Genomic DNA, 18,036 nt, shown 5'->3' with positions numbered 1-18,036 from the left:
ATACTTTGTTCGAGCCGTTTCCGGCGGTTTCATCTCACTCGGTGTTTGCGAAGCCGACGTACAGAAACTGCTTACGTTTCATGCTCACTTTAATAAATGTCCCTATAAACAAAAACAAATTGTGTCGAGAGAAAAGTGGCGTGAATCAATTTTGTCTCGAAGCCCCCCAATTCCGCTTTCTTCCTCTTCCTCCTCCTCCTCAGACAACACTTTGAGCAGCAGCCGCCTGCAATCACACACTTCAGTGAAATGCAATAAACGGTGAGAGCGTGATGAGAAACTGCAAAGGTGACCACAGCGATGACGGATACAAACACCGGATCACCTCTCTCTTCCACAGAGTGCAAACCGATGGTGCATCAGCAAATAATGAAGAAAAAAACAAAAACAAGGTCTCCTAGTTACAATAAATTATAATTGTACTTTATAATTATAAAGCACAGTTTTTGATCCACCATGGATTTTTTTATTTTAATTTAAAATCCAGGACCTCCGGGCAACATTTGCTGAATACGGAATAAATAAAGGCCCCATACTTTACACTTTTACAGTCTTTTATTTGCAATCTTCATCTCCATAAAAAACATGTTTTTATGGTTTTAAGTACCAAAATCCATTTTAGTTTTGTTCTAAATCTATTTTCTGTGTCTCTCTGCAGGTCTACCAACAAAAGGCTGTTTTTGTATCTGTGTCTTTAAGGTGCATTGATATCAGCAACCATAGACCACCGCCCGAATTAATTGCATGCTCAGTGGACACCATTTTTTTAATCAAAGCCACAGGGTCCAACAACCTGTTTTCTAAACCAATTCCTCTAATTTCCATGGTTCCTTTACAAGGCGTCGCTAGAACTAAATTTAGGGTCCCGACGTACTCAATGTGGACCACAGATTGAGCGTTCATATGTGAATATTGAGCATGGTGGTCCAGAAAGAAAGCTTCACTTTCAGCAGAACTAACCTCTTTTATAAATGTATGATTTTTAAAGTAAAAAAAATAAATAAATAAATTAAAAAAAAACGTTTCTAGAACTTTTCATGCACTCTCAGTGACACAATGTTATTCCCAGAACAAAGTTATAATTCAGAAGCAAGAGATTAATGGGGCTTAGATATGGTGAATGATCTCAATAATGGTAAAAATCCAACACCAACTGGCAAACCAGGCTACAGCTGTCAATCATTTTCAGAGTCTATAAAGACCCGGTGTGTTTTTGGATTTGCTTGGTTGAGAGGTTGCAGCGGCGGCGACAACGGTGGGAATTTCATTTGCTTCGGGTTGCGTCACTCGGAGCTGGCGAGCCTTTCCTCCGGCCTCTTTAATCACCACACATGGGAGCGTTTTCTCCGGAGCCACGTGTTGCTCTTCATCCATCACAGTTGGGCTACAGAAGTCCAACCCATGACCCTTCACCCCATTTAAGTAATTAAATTGACATTTTTTCTGTTCTGTTCTGTGGGGTCGGCTAAACACTGGCGGCACAGATGTCCTCGAGCTGTCGGCTGAATTTACAGCCAGGAGGCTTTGGACACCTGTGCGATAAGTTAGTTTGACTGACACAAAATAGGGTCGATGGTAAAATACCCAGAGGACAGGCAGGGTTCACGTTAGAGAGTCCAACAGTGAAAATCATAAGTGACCCGGTGGTTCCGTGCGGTGATCCAGCCTGGACACCAATAATCCACCACATCAATCAAACACGGAAAACAAGGATTACAAGTCCCAAACTCCCTGAACATTTGTGCGGGATTTTCATCTTTATTCCAAACAGATTTTAAACAAATATGCCATCCATCGATTCCCTCGTTCATCACTTGTGTTTTCGGTGCGGTTTCGTATGTTTGTCAGCGGCATTACGGGAAAAACTACAGGCTTGCTTTTCATGTAAATTGGTGGAAAGGTGTAGCATGGGCCAAAGAAGACTAGACTACATTTTGGATTGGATCCATGAATTATTTTTCCACTTTCATTGACATTGCGACATAAGGCATTTGGCCTTATAAATCGACAAGCACGGAGAACGTTTCCACTTTATCTTCCTCCTTGAAAAAATGACATACAATCTTAAAGTACTTGAGAACGCCCGAGTTGGATGTTCCTAAAAACCAACTACACCAACCGGACATCCGCAACACAAAACACCAAAAAGAATTGACCGTTCAAGCAGCCAGAAGAGCTGGTTCATTAATATCGCACCTTTAAAACAACGTTCCTTCGGAAAGCGACCAATAAAAAAAACACTTCCACCACCATTCAAAAAAAATAATTCACTGAATTATAAAACAATAAGAAAACCCAGAGAGGAGTGGTTTCATTGGTTTTGTCAAACATCCCCACCTGTTTGAGCCATTTCCTTCTAATATTCCAAGTTTTCTAAACTAAACTCTGATGTTTTTTTTTTTGCTGAAACATGGCTGCAAAGATTCATGAAATGAATGTGCTGAGTGTTTGAACCATAAGACAGACACGATTCATCTTGGTATCATGGGGAGATGACGAGCGCCTCAATCATTAGTGTGGTTTTATATACGCTGTAAGTTACTGAAACAAATCCAATTTATCTCCTTTGCAGATGTCAAAAATTTTGATAAAAAGCCATGGAAATGTTGTCAGCTCAATAAAATACATTTTGCATGACATATGCTAACAATGCATCTTTCTGTTTAAAACGCCAGCTTTAATTACAAGATGCATTTCACAGCAAAGACGTATTTGCATAGTTGCAATGCTCCGCACATATTGAAATAGATGTGGGCCGCTTCCTCACCAGCTACAATGATTTAAGACCTCTGCAACCGCATGCATCATTTAATTTTAATTAAGACCTTGAGTTGAGACCTTGAATGAGTCGTGAGATCTCAAGACTTTTTTTTTTTTTTTAAACTGTCTGACAGTTTGACAAGAAATTAAAACGTTGCTCACATTCCTGGTGTGAAAGAACCAATTTGATTTTGGAAATCAATCAGCTGAGAAAATATTTAAGATACATTTAAATAGTTCAACAATATATATAATTTGTGTTCATGACAGGAATGAAAGCATTACCCCCCCCCACACCAAAAAAAAAGACAGATTATTTCGATTTCAGACGATATGTCATCTTAATGATGCATAACCAAATAAAACACCACTACAACTGCATCATACACAGACTCCATGTAGTATTGGACATTATGGGACAATTCACTGCCTTGACTTTGACATGTATGATGAAATACTTGGGAAGGTGGGGGTGGGTGGGAGGGGTGGGGGGTGGTAGTCACCTGACCGTGGTGGTATGGAATAAGATATAGGCCATAAAAGCCCAAAAGATACGCAAACCCTGATGATAGCAATAACAAGTCAACTGATTCAATGAACATACGGAAGAAAAAGATGCTCCCAGCATGATTTTTTGTGTGTGTGTGTGTGTGTGGGGGGGGGGGGGGGGGGGGCATGGAGACAATGCCCACGAGGCATCACTCTGCAGTTAAAACCATCCTGGAAACTTTGCTTTGTTTGACAGGATGAAAGAGAGACGACGTTCAGCTTCATTAATCACCAGCAAACAGCTCCATCACGCAGATATAATTAACTTTAAATAAATAAATAAAGAGTGGACGGACAATTAAGACATATGGAACATATTATGAACCTCAATGTTATTATGTTTGATAAGTCACTACGAACAATAAAAAAACAGAGTGTACTTCGATGAAGGGCATATATGATATATAACTATGACCGCAGCAAAGACTGAAACTTTAAGTTATACTGAGGCGTAGCGAGGCTACTTCCAGATAAAGGCGTAAGCAGAAATTCTGGTATATGATTTTTGATTTATTTACTTTGACAGCACGTCAGAGTAAATAAATTCATGATATAAGGAAGTCTGCTCCTTTAAGAGATTAATCAATAATGAAAATAACTGGCGGTTGGAGGACTGACGAAGAGACGGAAAAAAGAACTAAGAGTAAAACCTAAATCTGGAGTAAATTAAATCTTTAAAAAAACAGTGACCCAATGTTATTGTTTTTTTTTTCCTTCTGTAAACTCACTGATTTTGTTTCTCTTCAGTGTCTGCAGCAACTTTTTTACCAACGAGTTTCTGTCTGGGTGTTATTTCAAAGCGTCGACATGAAGGACACAAGTTGGCGCGGAGAGTTTTGGATGACAATCCGCTGACTCAGCGTGTAGAACAAAGAAAACGCTGGTCCAAATTGGTTCAACCTCTGCGGGACACCGAAACACTCCTCAGGCTGACGAGTACACTTACAAGATTCTAATTATAAACATTATTAATAAAAGATAGATTTAGGTCAGTGTTATGGTAATTTATCAGTGTGTGTGTGTGTGTGTTTGTTTTTATTTTGGGTGGGAATATAACAGAGCTCTTATCTGCTGGCAGCAGACGCCCCTCCATCCATCTCTTATGTGACCATCTCTGTCAGCTCTGGCTGCTGCTCTCGCCCCTCTGGGTCATCGTTTGGCCTCCATCGACACACACACACACACACACACACACGCATGCACACACCACGTGTGTGTGTGTGTACCGTATATAAATAAATCAGGCCGCCTCTCTCTGAACACGTCTTGTATCCGACAGATAACCGGAGCAGGCTTCAGGAAGTCAGTGACCCAGACTGGTGATGGAGTGTCAGGCCAGCAGGGAGTACCAGTGAACCGAAGTATTACAGTCATATTATGTTTGTAAAGTTACCCAACAAGTCAGCACATAAAATATATTCTTTCCATTTCAATAATTGCCCAAAAAAGATGTTGCAGTGAAGGATGCAGGTGTTTATTCGACGGATAAAGAACATTTGGAGAAAGATTTTATGGGCTATTTTACTTGGACGAGGTACTTTTAAAAGGCACCGTCGATACTTTTATGGCATCGACCGACTTACTTCAGTACTTTCTATTAATGCATCACCGACTTTGATGCATCCACACCACACAGTTTTTTATTTTTTTTTTAAGATGCATAACTTTTGCTACGTTTATAAAATAATAAATCTCAACAGCGTCAGTGAGCGTTTGCCACGAAATATCTACAGAAAACAACCTGGGTTACGCTCTCCCCCCTCTAAACTGCATGAGAACAAAAGATTTGTACCGTAATTTTATTTTATTTTTCTTAAAAAAGGAAACATTTTGAACGATACCAAACCTTATACTTTACAAAACTAACACCTGAGGAGGGAATATATTTTGCTGCAGTATCTGTGCTGCTGTGAAAAACCTCTTTCTAATGTTTCGTTCACCAGCAAAACAAACTCAAACGGAGCTTTTCCAACTGGGCATGGAGGAGGTGCAGCTTCGACAGCGACAATTCTACTTATATCAAACCTTAAAAAAACAAAAAACACCAGTGGGTCAGGCTTGATTTTTAACCACAACTCTTGCGAAATCCATCAACAATGAAAGGGACTAGTAGACACAGCCTGAGAATAAACTCGTTTCAGAAAGTACTACCGACTACAAATTTGCTTCCTTAAAAGCCGGCGAAAGCGAGCCGCCTCTGAAGCCTGAACTGTTAATTAAGCAGGAGTCCCTGGGGACAGCCGTGCCCCTACGATTAAAGATAGAACCGTAATGAGGGGAACTCTGACAAGAGCAGAGGTGGTGGAGGAGGAAGAGGAGGAGGAGGAGGAGGAAGAGGAGGAGGGATGAAGTCAGGGCAGAGATAACAGATCGTGGTTCCTGCATCGGTACAGGAGGACCGGTAATTACATCTTAAACTGTGAACGCGTCGCTTAAATACAACAATGGGGCCACGATGCAGAAAAGTTTAAAGGTCACAACGTCTCATCACGGTCAACCAAAGAATGTCGCAACATGCAGGTCATTAGTCGGCTGTTGTGTAAAAGTTAATCACACATCGGTCATCCGTAGTGATTAAGGAGGCGACGTTCCACTTAAGATTTTAATAACAATGAAAGGTCCTCCGACAGGGAGCTCGTACCCACAAACTTTCTTTCTGTCCGTCCGCCCTCTGATTCATCATCCTTTCATCGTGCCTCTTCAGTCACTTCTACCTGCCACTTTGCCGTTAGCCTCATTCTGTGAACTTCCTGTCCTCCCTCGCTCTGCTAAAAGCGTTGGACCAAAATAGTGTTTTGTAAATGAACACATGAAGGCATCTTTCAGTAGAATCAGACTTCTGGTGTCTTTCTGGAGTCACTACACAAATATTAACAACTCGCATATCAGACATCATTCAAAAGAGTGTCCCTAATTCATAATTACGGTGTTTAATAATGGGGGCATAACTTTTTAAATGATAACTCAAACCTGTATCGACAACGTTCTTTCCTTCTGAAAGAAACGTTGAGACAGAACAGACGAGTGTCCGTTTTGCTGCTGTGACTTTGAACGAGGCCTCATTAGAAACCTGTGCTACACAACTCTGCTCCTCAAAAAGGAAACCGAGCGAGGTAAAAATAACAAGCTACAGACCACGGGGAAGATTTATGACGGGCTGGGGACGTATCTGCAGGCGGGGGCCGATAATTTGCCTGTTGTTTAATAGGACGATAGCTATTTCACCTCCCAGCTACCGTGGAAATGAAACGGAGAAAGAGGAGGATGTGATACGGGACACTTTTCCTCCCAAATGAAGCAAAAGAGCAAATCAGCGAAGAAAGCCTCGTGTGAATCCGCAATATGTCTGGACCATAATTGAAAAAAGACAATGATTGCATATCAGGGGAGGTTTGGACGGGTCAGCGGGCAGCACTTAAAGCAGACGCTCCCTACAGAGTCGCTCCGGAGCTCCAGCCAATCAGTTCAGAGAGACGATGAAGTGCTCGAGCGGCCGTCTTACAGCGTCCGACCCGACGCACACGGGAACGAGCTCAAGGTTGTACACCGGGTCTCCGAGTAGACGGCTATTGTTAACCTGTCTGCATTTTAAACGTGGCCATGAACTCCTGTTTGTTTCAAGGAAATCACATTCATTTGACTTCAGCGGGTGAGACGATTACATCACTCCGAGACGTCCTTGTACCAGATAACCGGCTTTTCCACTTCTGGCGCTCAGCATGTAGATTTGACTGACTGCACCACAGGCCTGTCAATCGAAGACACACCCCTCAAAAACATGTCTTTTTGAAGCTTATTTTCTAATTAATTGCAGATTATTTTCAGATAGCCCTCCAGAAAACTAATAAGGAGTGACTTTAGATAACAACACTACAAGAAGTCGTTGAAAAAGTGGAATGATTTCGTATTTCATGAGAGAAGTTGAATGCGAGTTTATGGAGCCGAACTCTAGTGGCACTCGATGTTATTGCACCTTAAGACTCTTCTGCATAGACCTAATTTTTCAGACCTGGAAGCTATAAACAGTTTTACATACAGTCTGTTGGTAGAGACTCCAAATCTCGAACGACTGAACAGGAAACCTGCATTTACAGGGCAATAAACTTTAATTTATTGTGGGTGAAAACGTTTCAGCTCTAAAACATTATCAGCGTGGTCACGATGCTAATGATGTCCTTTGAATGTTAACACGTCATTGTGGGGTTGAAGCAAATGATGCTGTCATTTTTCTCATCAGTGCCACACATCTATACACACACACACACAAAGGTTGCCCTTGAACATGATAAAAAAAATTTTTTAAAAAAGCATGATGCATGAGTGTACAGCCCATTATCAAGCATGAATATTATGAATCATCCCGTTTAACAGGTTGCAACGAAACAGCCCGAAATAACTGGCTGATTTCAGAAGAAAAAAAAGAAAACCCAAAAGCCCATCAGTAATTCCTCCATGACCTCCGAGTCTCCTTGACAACTGCCTCCTCATCTCCAGCCTCCACCAGTCATTCAAGCACCACCCGGCATTGTCCTGCTGATCCACTCGCTCTGATAACCCCCCCCCCCCTCCCACCCACCACCCCTCTGTGGATCGCCACTCAAACACGTCTTCCTGCTGCGATAATCTCTATTAAACCATCTGCAGTGTCATCTCCCTGCAGCTCCGGCCCGCTACAGTATGTACATCCTTACTGTACAAATCAAACATGCTATTATATTGAATACCTGCAGTCAGATCGGTAAGACTATCCCGATACTGTGATTGGGATGATCCGAGTTTGGTGACCGTTCGAAACGTCTGCTTTTTGGGACATAAAACTCCAAAAACAAGCTGCTTAAAAGTGGTGAATTTGATTTTATATAACTTTACAGTACAACTTGGATCTCACTTTTTTTGTTTTGTTTTAGTCATCATTTCTCTGATTTGCTGCAAATCAGAAGGGATAGACGAACGTATTTGGAAGAGAAATACGAAGCCAAAAAATATATGATTATTACTCAAACCATGCACAGAACCAAGGGCGCCGGATTCATCTCCAAAAGTGGCCAAAAAAAAAAAAAAAGAAGACAACTGTGATTGGCCCCGGTGCAAATATTTTTCTTGGGCCCCTTCGGCTCAAATGAACATTTCCCAGCATGCCTTCTTCCTTTTTAACTGTTGAAAATAGAACAACCAAATTAAATAGGTTAGAGTGATAGGTCGAGAATAATTGTTTTTTGTTTTTTTTGTAAAACATGCAGTTTAAAAGAGATAAATAAAATAGGTTTTGACTCAAAGGTGCACAAAGTATGAAAGTGGTAAATATACACACATTATACAATATGTGGTATCAGATGTAACTTTGCTTTTCATTTTGCTGCACAGTTCCACAGGAACACTAGGTGCTTCACATGTGCCATTAACTCTGTGAAACACTGCGGTAAAAAGATGGCGGGAGGCCTCCGAAGGTCACTCAAATCCCTCTTGGAATAAATCTTTATTAGTCAGTTAATTAATCAATCAGCTGCGTATTGAGGGACGTGGCGGGTCGGGTCACTTCTCAACTCTTAGGGGAGGGACGAGCGCCAACTTTTTAAATTAACTTTATTCCAACATGTGAAACAGTGTGCGGTTTAATGGGACACGCGGTGTAATTGAAATATCTGCATGAAGATGGGCATCGAACAATGCAGCGCAAGCATAATCCGCCTTTTTTGGGCTCATGCACCGCATTGATTTTCCATCACTTCTCCACATACTGGGAGGACAATAAATCAGCCATTTAAATTGCGCTTGCCGTCCGGCGGGGTGGAGCGGGCCCACCGCTGCCTGGCCAGCCACTGTGACAAAGCCCCCGCAGTGAGATTCAAAAAGAAAACTGAGCAGGGGACAACCAAGGACAGGGAGGTTTAATTGAGGTCTGAGGAATCTCTGCTGGAGCTGAACAAAACCCCAGAAAGACCCAACTGTTTCACGGACGCTTAATCTTTTCAATCAAAGCTGTGCATAAGGACCAGGATCAACATGGAGCGCTGCTGTTACGCAACGGCCTCCCCGTCATCTCCTTTTCACACATCCCGGCGCCAACAAATATTGTAAGAAGAAAAGAGCCCTCGGCCGTCCACTCAGGCGACGAACGCGAGAATCAATCAGCGTGCCGGCAAATCGCAGTCAATTGATCTTCGTAAGAGCTCTCCGAAGCCTCGGATGAAGAGGAAGGCCATCGCGTCGTTTCCACAGCTGATCCTGCCGATGTGTGAAGTCAATACTGATTAAGTCGAAGATCCGGCCCGATGAAATATCAATCGGGCTGCTTTCAAGGCCTCGTTATTGTGCAGTAATTAGTCCGTCTATTTGTGAGGTCTTCATCAAAACCGAGAGCTTGATACGGTACTAACATGTCGGAGAGCAGAAGAGCACCGAGTGTGACGACACGGTGAAGATCTCCGCTAATTCAACTCCGTGGAGGCCACACAGAAGCCGACTTCCCTTTAGGTTGCACGTCAACGTCACGACTGACACTTGAGTTTTACGTGACTGACACATGATGGAGGACTGGGCCGAAGGTGTGGTGGCTAAAAACAAACAGCGGTGCCCGAGAGCACACGATATTCAATCAAGCGAGAAACAAGGATCCGACAGTAAAACAAAAGCAGAGACCAGAAGCAACAGGTGGAAAACTGACGACGACAAACGGTGTCAAAACTCAAGAAATTAACCGAAGATGGTGTCGGGCTTAATCCTCGTCTCACTCCTTTCCTCATCATCCTTCCTCGTTGCCGTGGCGCTGCCGGTAGAACGGTCTCGTCGTCTGCACGGGAACAGCTGTTCTCGAACCTAAAAATAACTCACAATCTGTTGTCCACTGCGAACAAAGCACCCCAAGTGCTGCGGTCCATCCGTCAGAGGGGTGTGGGGGGGGGACCTGCCAGAACCGTTCAACAGATTCACACATAAAATTTAAGAACTGACCGCCATCGAATAACCGACAATGACATGAAGCCCGAGTGGCAAAATGGCTCGAGAAGATGGATGAGGGTCGAGGTGATCGGGTCTGGACCCGGTGGCCGAATGGTTACAGTGCAAACCAAAGACTTTATATACAATCGTCACCGTTTTCCAGTGTCTTAAAGTGTAATACCATTGAAGGCCACTAGGGGCTGGCTTCAAAAAACAAACAAACTGCTGAATAAGAGCTTGAGCCTCAAACAGCCCCTAATGGCCCTCGGTGGTATTGCACTTTAACACTAAAATGGCGACGGCCAAAATGCCAATCTGGAGGTTTCCCTGACATCACCAACGGATGACATCACGATGGGGTTGGACAACATGCCCAAAGCAGGGAGTCCCCGGTTCGATTCCGGGACCAGGCGGACCCTTACTGCGTGGTCTTTCCCTATACTCGCCCTCATTTCCTATTAAGTGTCACTTCAAAATAAAGGCACAAAAATGCCCAAATAATAATGATTAAAAAAACATGCTTATGTGCTTAAATAATCATACGGACAGAAAATCAACCAGGAGCAGATGTAATAATCACCTAATTATTTAAGTAATTTTATTAAGTAAAAAAAATCGGAATATTCATTTGTTGCTTTTCCCTTTTATTTTTTGGATTGTTGGACCAAAAAAATAAATTAAAAAAAAAAGGCTCCACATTGGGCTCTGGGAACTTGCAATTGGTGTTTTATATACAAAAGAAATATCAATTAATGAGAAAAATAAATAACAAATTAGCTTATAATGAAAATAAATACTGAAATGAAGCCGGAGATGTGACCACTGTGACCCCGAAGTGGAGTCGTAAGAGTGCAGACGACAACTTGTCGCGCATCAGAGAGCCTCCGTTCATCAATACAACGTTGTGTGTGTGTGTGTGTGTGTGTGTGTGTGTGTGTGTGTGTGTGTGTGTGTGTGTGTGTGTGTGTGTGTGTGTGTGTGTGTGTGTGTGTGTGTGTGTGTGTGTGTGTGTGTGTGTGTGTGTGTGTGTGTGTCCGTCCTCTCTCAGCACCAATCACCCACACAGGGATTAAAGCTCTTTAGAGCGACACCATAATCAGGCTGCTTTTTAATCTCTCGTCATCTTCTAAACTCTAAAAATGTTATGGCGGCGGTAATGTCTCCGTTACCCCCGGTGATCCCTCTCACGGTAGCCAACAAATTATACTGCTGCAGGCATTTATTAGTGTCTACTACACAATACAGCGTAGTACAATGCGGTAAAGGGATGCTGGCCCGACAGCTCTAGAAGCCTCTAACAGCTTTTAAAACCAGAAAAAGACACTTATTCCACATTATATAATATTCCAAATTCTGAGATAATATCTAGTTTAATATCTTCATATAAATTTATTTCCCAGCTCTAAATCAAAACTATTAAAAGTTTAAAACAAGTATGTCCTTGCAACCAATGTGTTTTAACAACATCAAAGTCACAGTACGACTCATTTTATTTCTGCACACTGATGTTTTGATATTTCCAGATGTCGTATTTGTCTTCTAATAATTCATAAATCCCTGTGAGTCATGAGAGTGGACGAGAAGGAGAAAATAAAATAAAGAAAGAAAGAAATAAAAGGGAGCTGGAGAAGTTTCTTCAGAGGGACAAAGGTCAGATTTTTATATCACACCAGTTTATCTCCCAGCTAGTCATTTTGAGCGTGCCCCCCCCCACCACCACCACCACCACCACCACGCCCCCCGGACGAGCCGTCTGAATCTCTGCACCTCTGGAGGACCCGAGTGGAAACGGTCGGTTACTAAAACTACCGGAGGAAGGGCACCTCGAAACTCTGCAGCTCAGAACGAAACACCGCGAATACAAAAGGAGAGCGGGAAGGATGCCGGCTGGGTGGGATGAGTGGACGCTTCTCTCCACAGGGTGCAGACCAGCTAATGACAAACAGTCAATTATTTAGACTCATCATTCGGTGGCCGGCCGGCTTCTGTGGGCCAGAAGCTATGACCCCCTGTGAGAGAGCACACACACACACACACACACACACACACACACACACCACAGGATGCCAACAGGACTTTCCGAATGTTTCATCACAGCTCAGTCAATTCTCAAAAGGAATTTAAGGAAAAGGTCAAGCGGGACGAAAAGAGAGATTTCTGGGTAAATCATATTTATTTCCCTGACAGGACACGAAGAAACTGGAAAACTGCAAGTGTAAACAAACTGACCGGAGATGACACATCAGCATTATTTTAATTTGCAGTAAAAAGGCTCCACAGGGAGATAAAGGAAGAGAAAAGTTCATTTACTGGCAAATTATTTTTTTGAGGTCCGCTCATTCTATTACAATATAAGCAAGGACGGGGGGAGAAAGAGGGAGGGATTAAACCGGAGAAGGAAGATCAGCACATCTATCACTGTCGCCGTGCAAAGTTAAAGCTCGGGTTGAAATCGCAGAGTTTGGCTCGCGTCAACACTTCAAGGACGCCGAAGAGAAAACGCCTCCTGTGGGCAGGTGAGGCGTCGGGGGAAGTCGGAGGGGAGAGGACATGAAGTGTTGTTAGGAGACGGAGACGGAGGTGGGGCTTGGCATGGAAACATCCACGAGCAGGGATGTTTGAACCCCAAAAAACACAAGCTATATTTGGAGTCGGTGTCCAGGGGGGCGTCGCCACCATGGAATACTTTTCAAAGAGGAGAAAATAAAATAAAAATGCTTCCAATCCTCATCCAGGACGTCTTTATGTAAATATAAACAGGTAAACTGTGATTAAGGCAGATTTCAGTGGGGCTCAGCTCACAACCCGCATCATCGCCAGCGGTGGATCTGACCAATCTGATTGGAAACCTGACGATACTACGTCCCGCCCACCGATAGCTGTAACCTGACTGCACCACAGGCCTGTCAATCAAACAGACACGCCCCCAAAAACAGGTCTTCTTGAATCTTCTTTTCTAATGAATGAGGGATTATTTTCAGATGGACCTCCAGAAAACTAATAAGAAGGAGTGACTTTAGCTAACAACACCGAGATAACTGATGGACACATTTTATTCACTTTGGATTTGATGAGAGAAGTTGAATGGGAGTCTATGGAGCCGGAGGCTTTTTGGAGCCGACCTCTAGTGGCACTCGCTGGTATTGCAGCTTAAGGCACTTCTGCAGTCCCCCTTCCATCGAGCGAATAAGAGAGGCGGAGGTAAACAGAGGTAGAAGCACTTACCAGAAACACCCTGTAGGCATCTTTCCTGGAGATGGAGCCCCAGCACGGATCCGTGTCGTTGTACTTCACACTTCCAGCGCTGCAGGAGTGATTTCCACTGCAGGAACACAGACAGACCGAGCTTCACGTGAAACAGCCAGACCAATCACCGATCTACAGCATGAACTTTTATCCCAACTTTGAGATATAAAAAAACAAAAAAAAAAATTCTACATTCTATAAAAAAACAAAAAAAACACAAAATCTGCCTGAGGAAAAGCTCGATGTTGTGAAAACTTAAAGAGGATCTCCGTCTCGAACGCTGCCGTCGGACCGAGCTCGAGGAAAACCATCTGCTCCCGCTGCCGAGAACTTTGTGCCTTCAGGCGACGCAAACTGCTTCTGAAGTCTCCGTTACGATCCAACATTTGTTCTCGCCGGAAGGTGATCGAGGTTCGGAACACAGTGGGGGAGAGTTTGATGCGATAAGACAACGTCAGCGTGCCGCGCCGCGGGACAGGAGGAGGTAGGACGGCTTCGTCAGAACAACAATTACAAGGAGAAGAAGAAGAAGGAGATATGAAAGAAACTTTGAGAATTAAAAGTTGAATTGACAACTTTCGTCAGAATCATTTAGCTTTGTGTCCGTCTGCTTTCGTCTATTTTACTTGTGATTTTGAGACTAAAACATGAGCAGAGATCTGATGAGGGTCTGGTTCAGCAAAGATGTTGGTGACAGATTGAATCCCTGTTTCCACACTTAAACTGAGATTTTTCACACCCAAAAACAAGAGCGGATAAAAGTGAAAGTCTCAAATTTGAGCGAGGAGGAAGAGAATCGACCGTTCGAAAAGACATTAAAGCATTCAAGTGCAGCAGTTTACCGCCGGCAGCCACGTCGATATTTCACCCTCCTTCAGTTATCTGATCAAAATACAGTGAAAGTTTAACTGTATTAAAACAATACAGGAACAGCATGAACCTGATGTTTAATCAGCAGGGATCAAGCTGAGGAACCAGATCGTCATACCTACTGGTCAATATGTTAATTATGGTGACAATTTTGTTGTTTATGGACCAACAGAGTGCAACAACGAAGAGGTTAAGACACATCGTGTTGACTTGAGCTGCTGTCACAGCTAACATGTTTGGTCCGGACCCAAATTAGCAGATGGGAAAGCAACGTAACCAAATATTTGGAAGATGTTGATTTCTTTAGTGCGCTCACGGATCACATGTTTACGATGTGACAAAAACGTGAAGCTCGGTTCGGACTCTCGTGCTCCGACAGCGTCCGATTTACCCGGGTCATTCTGGGCGACGTTAAACACTGGACTCAGACAAAATAAAAAGGTGGTTGGTAATAAAGGATTTTCCCCCAAAACTTTTTGAAACTACCTGAAACTATCAAAAACATCGAAACTTTCACGGTCCCAAGTCTCACTGCAACAGCGCCTGAAGGGGAGAATGAGTTTTTCTGTGATCCAAGGGCCTCTGACGAGTCTATAACTGTATGAAATACCTCATTTCCACCCAGTCTGCAATAAAACTCTGTCTGGAAGCGAGTTTAACACGACTCAGAGGGAGGTGATCCGGCCTGAAGGCTTCTGTCAGCTCCGCTTTTATTGTCTCAATCTGGAGTTCAGCGGGTCACGACGGGACCGGATTGTGGGGACGGAGGGGGACGGACGAGACGAGGACAGACGGGCTTCGTCTCGCCAAAAGTGAAAAGAGGAAACATCGAGTTTTATTTCACAATAAATCCAGGTATTATTCTTACCAGGTGACCTCCATGAGCGATATCGGCACCGCTGCCGCGTAGATGGCCAGGTCTCCGTACAGATAGACGATGATGCAGATGTAAAACATGTTGACGCCAACTGAAAGACAAAAAGTGTAAAAGTTTGAGACGTGACCGACTCGAGACTGTTTTCTCAGCAGATTCATAAAATACGCGACATCAAAAAAGGTGACGAGCAAAACGCTTTTTTTTTTTTTTTTCCACCCAGCAGCCATCCAAACACTTCATGGTGAAATATGGCCGACGGACCATGCGTGTCCAACTTTACCTTCCGCGGTGCCGTCTCTATTAAAACTCACTCCCATCTACACCTCCGCTCGTCTCATCCCTCCATCCTCTTTTTTTCTTCTGGGGAAGTCGATGCCCATCGTACGGGTTCAATGAAAAATATTAACGACTTTAATTTAAAAAAACTAATCGCTCCACGAAGGAAGTTTTTTCACTCTCCACAGCAACGAGCCCTTAACCAGCTGCCCTCCTCCTTTTCCTTTTCCTCCTTTTCCTCCTCCGAGCCTTCACCGGCAGACAGATCAACAGCGCACATCCATCATCCTCTTCTCTTCTCAGACGGGGTTCAACCGTCCAACTGGACGTCTCGGTTAATTCATTATACTGCCGAGGAAATTAGAGCACAGAGTCCATTAAAAAGGAATAAAAGTTGACAGATTTGCAGCTTTACGAATGGCAGCGATTCTTTAACGGCTGAGGGTGCCCATCGGACCGTTGGTGTGATTGAAGTGGAAAATGGGGATGTAAACAAAGAAGTCAGCTGACTGAAAACACAGAATCAGAATCCAACATTAAAGACCGGAGGCCCAACAGAGGGTTGTTTCCTTCACAGCCTCGTCCAGACAGTTTCCTGATAAATCGATTCATGATTCAGTCTACAAAGCGTCCGAAAATAATCTGCACGTTAGTTTCCTCAGCAGTTTTTTGTTTATCTGTCAGTCCAACAATATTTCATTCACAACGATAAAAATCTAACAAAAGCAGCAAATCTTCATATCTGACCGGAGGGGAAAAGAAAATGGATAATTTTCTAATTTATGTGACTCTTATTAGAGCCTTGTTTTCACTGGCACCCGGTTATAATGTGTTAATACCTCCACAAGGTGGCGGTAATGCACCTAAAAGCTGTTTACCAAAAGCCGTTAAAGAGCAAAAGAAGAAGACGCTACGACCCCTGTTAAGAAAGAAAAGAATAAAACTGCATTTGTTTGTCCGACCAGTAAATGTGAGTTTGTCTCCATTATCTCATCAATCAATTCATTAATGAATTAGTTGAAAGCCTAAAAAGTCTCTTCAATACTTTGTTTTCTCCTTTTATATCCATAAAGGTAGAGTAGATATAAGTAATAATATATATTGTAGTGTAACTGAGCAGCACCACAAAACTAACTTTAAAAAGGTGAATCAACTTCTCTTTAAAATCAACAAAAATTTAACATTAAATTTTATATATTATATTTTCATGCTCCATTAAATATAACATACAGCATAAGAACATGTTAAAATTGTTGTCCAGCTTCAAACTCTGTCTCATTACCCACAATGCAGCACGAACACAGACAGGACGTATTCCCGCCTCGGCTGCAGATAGGAGGCAGAAAAACGGGACGCTCCGTACTGCCGGTGAGCGATAGCAGGCGGAGAGTGCCGCTTGGCCGCGGGGATGCCGGCCTCCGCGGCGCTGTAACTAATATTTCCAAATTACTCCGAGCCGCAGGCAAAACACGGCTGCAAAACGGGTCTTCACGCGGGAGCTCGGTAGTTTTGTCGAGCTGTGAAACGCATCTCGATCCATCAACACGTCGGCGCTGACTGACAGCGGACACGACGACCTGCATGTGAGGATACAATTTATTTATTTTTTAAAACACCGAGGCCACGTTTAGATGTAGAAATACAGCAAAGACTCAACAGCACTGATAGACTGAGACTTTCAGGGATCCAATACTACATCATTTATAATAGTAAAACACTGTATTTCAATGAGTTTACTTCGACCTGTGCCGTAAGGTGGAAGTGTGTTTTGTTTAAAATGAGGCGTCACTGAAAACCTCTCAAATAAAGAAAAGTAAAGTGCATTTTAACTTTTAATTTCCCCTTATTACTCTGTTTCTCTACTCATATTCAACCGGAGGGAAGTTTTGAGATAGTTCAATTAAAATCTTTCACAAATCAAATCTAAATTGAACTGGGCCGCGAGGCAACAACACCATTAAACAACGTAAGTAAATAGGACTGAACCCGGTGAGGTGACGGCTCATTTAAGGTGCAGTAATGAAGTTATCATTGTTCTGGGGAGGAGAGGCAAAGAAGAAAACCCCAAAGAGTCTGATCGATGGCAGAGATTTTCATTTTAAAAATCTGATAGTGATGAAGCTGACCACCAGTTAAAATCTTTAATTAGTCTGTTTTCTGTTTGGGAGAACTGGAAAAAGAGTCATACCTGTATACGTTATAAAAGCCAGCGCCCTCTGGTGGACGACCTGTGTAAATATGTAAATTAGACATTGTTATACTGCTTCGTTTTGATTCTTATCAACCAACAGAACGGACCTCGCTTGGTCTCATTTTGGGAAACAAATTAAGCCGTCGTGGAGCAGACTTCCTTCCTGGGACGGAATTTGTGGTATTGATGAGTTGGGGTTGATCTCAGTTTGCCATTATAAACACACCCGACATTAAAATGCATCCCCTCCGAAAGCCAGCGCGGGAAACTGTTGCAGCAGCGGCTTATGGAAAATAATTTCGAATTCAAAGCCGAGGCAAACAAGACC

General features: G+C 43.1%; 1 protein-coding gene across 1 annotated transcript in view; it reads right to left on the bottom strand.

The window, feature by feature from the left end:
- Positions 1-18,036, bottom strand: part of tmem104 (transmembrane protein 104) — a 42,602-nt gene that overhangs the window by 15,935 nt on the left and 8,631 nt on the right. The window contains exons 7-8 of the mRNA XM_069165456.1: positions 15,233-15,332; positions 13,474-13,570 (exon numbers count right to left, since the gene is read on the bottom strand). Of these exons, the coding sequence (XP_069021557.1) occupies positions 13,474-13,570; positions 15,233-15,332 (197 nt within the window). The remainder of the gene's footprint in view (positions 1-13,473; positions 13,571-15,232; positions 15,333-18,036) is intronic.

This window comes from Embiotoca jacksoni, unplaced genomic scaffold (genome assembly GCF_022577435.1).
Source record: "Embiotoca jacksoni isolate LCO1_2020_lvr unplaced genomic scaffold, fEmbJac1.0.p SCAF_34, whole genome shotgun sequence".
NCBI lineage: Eukaryota > Metazoa > Chordata > Actinopteri > Embiotocidae > Embiotoca > Embiotoca jacksoni.
The sequence above is the reverse complement of the archived record's forward strand: the minus strand, read 5'-3'. Positions and strand labels throughout refer to the sequence as shown.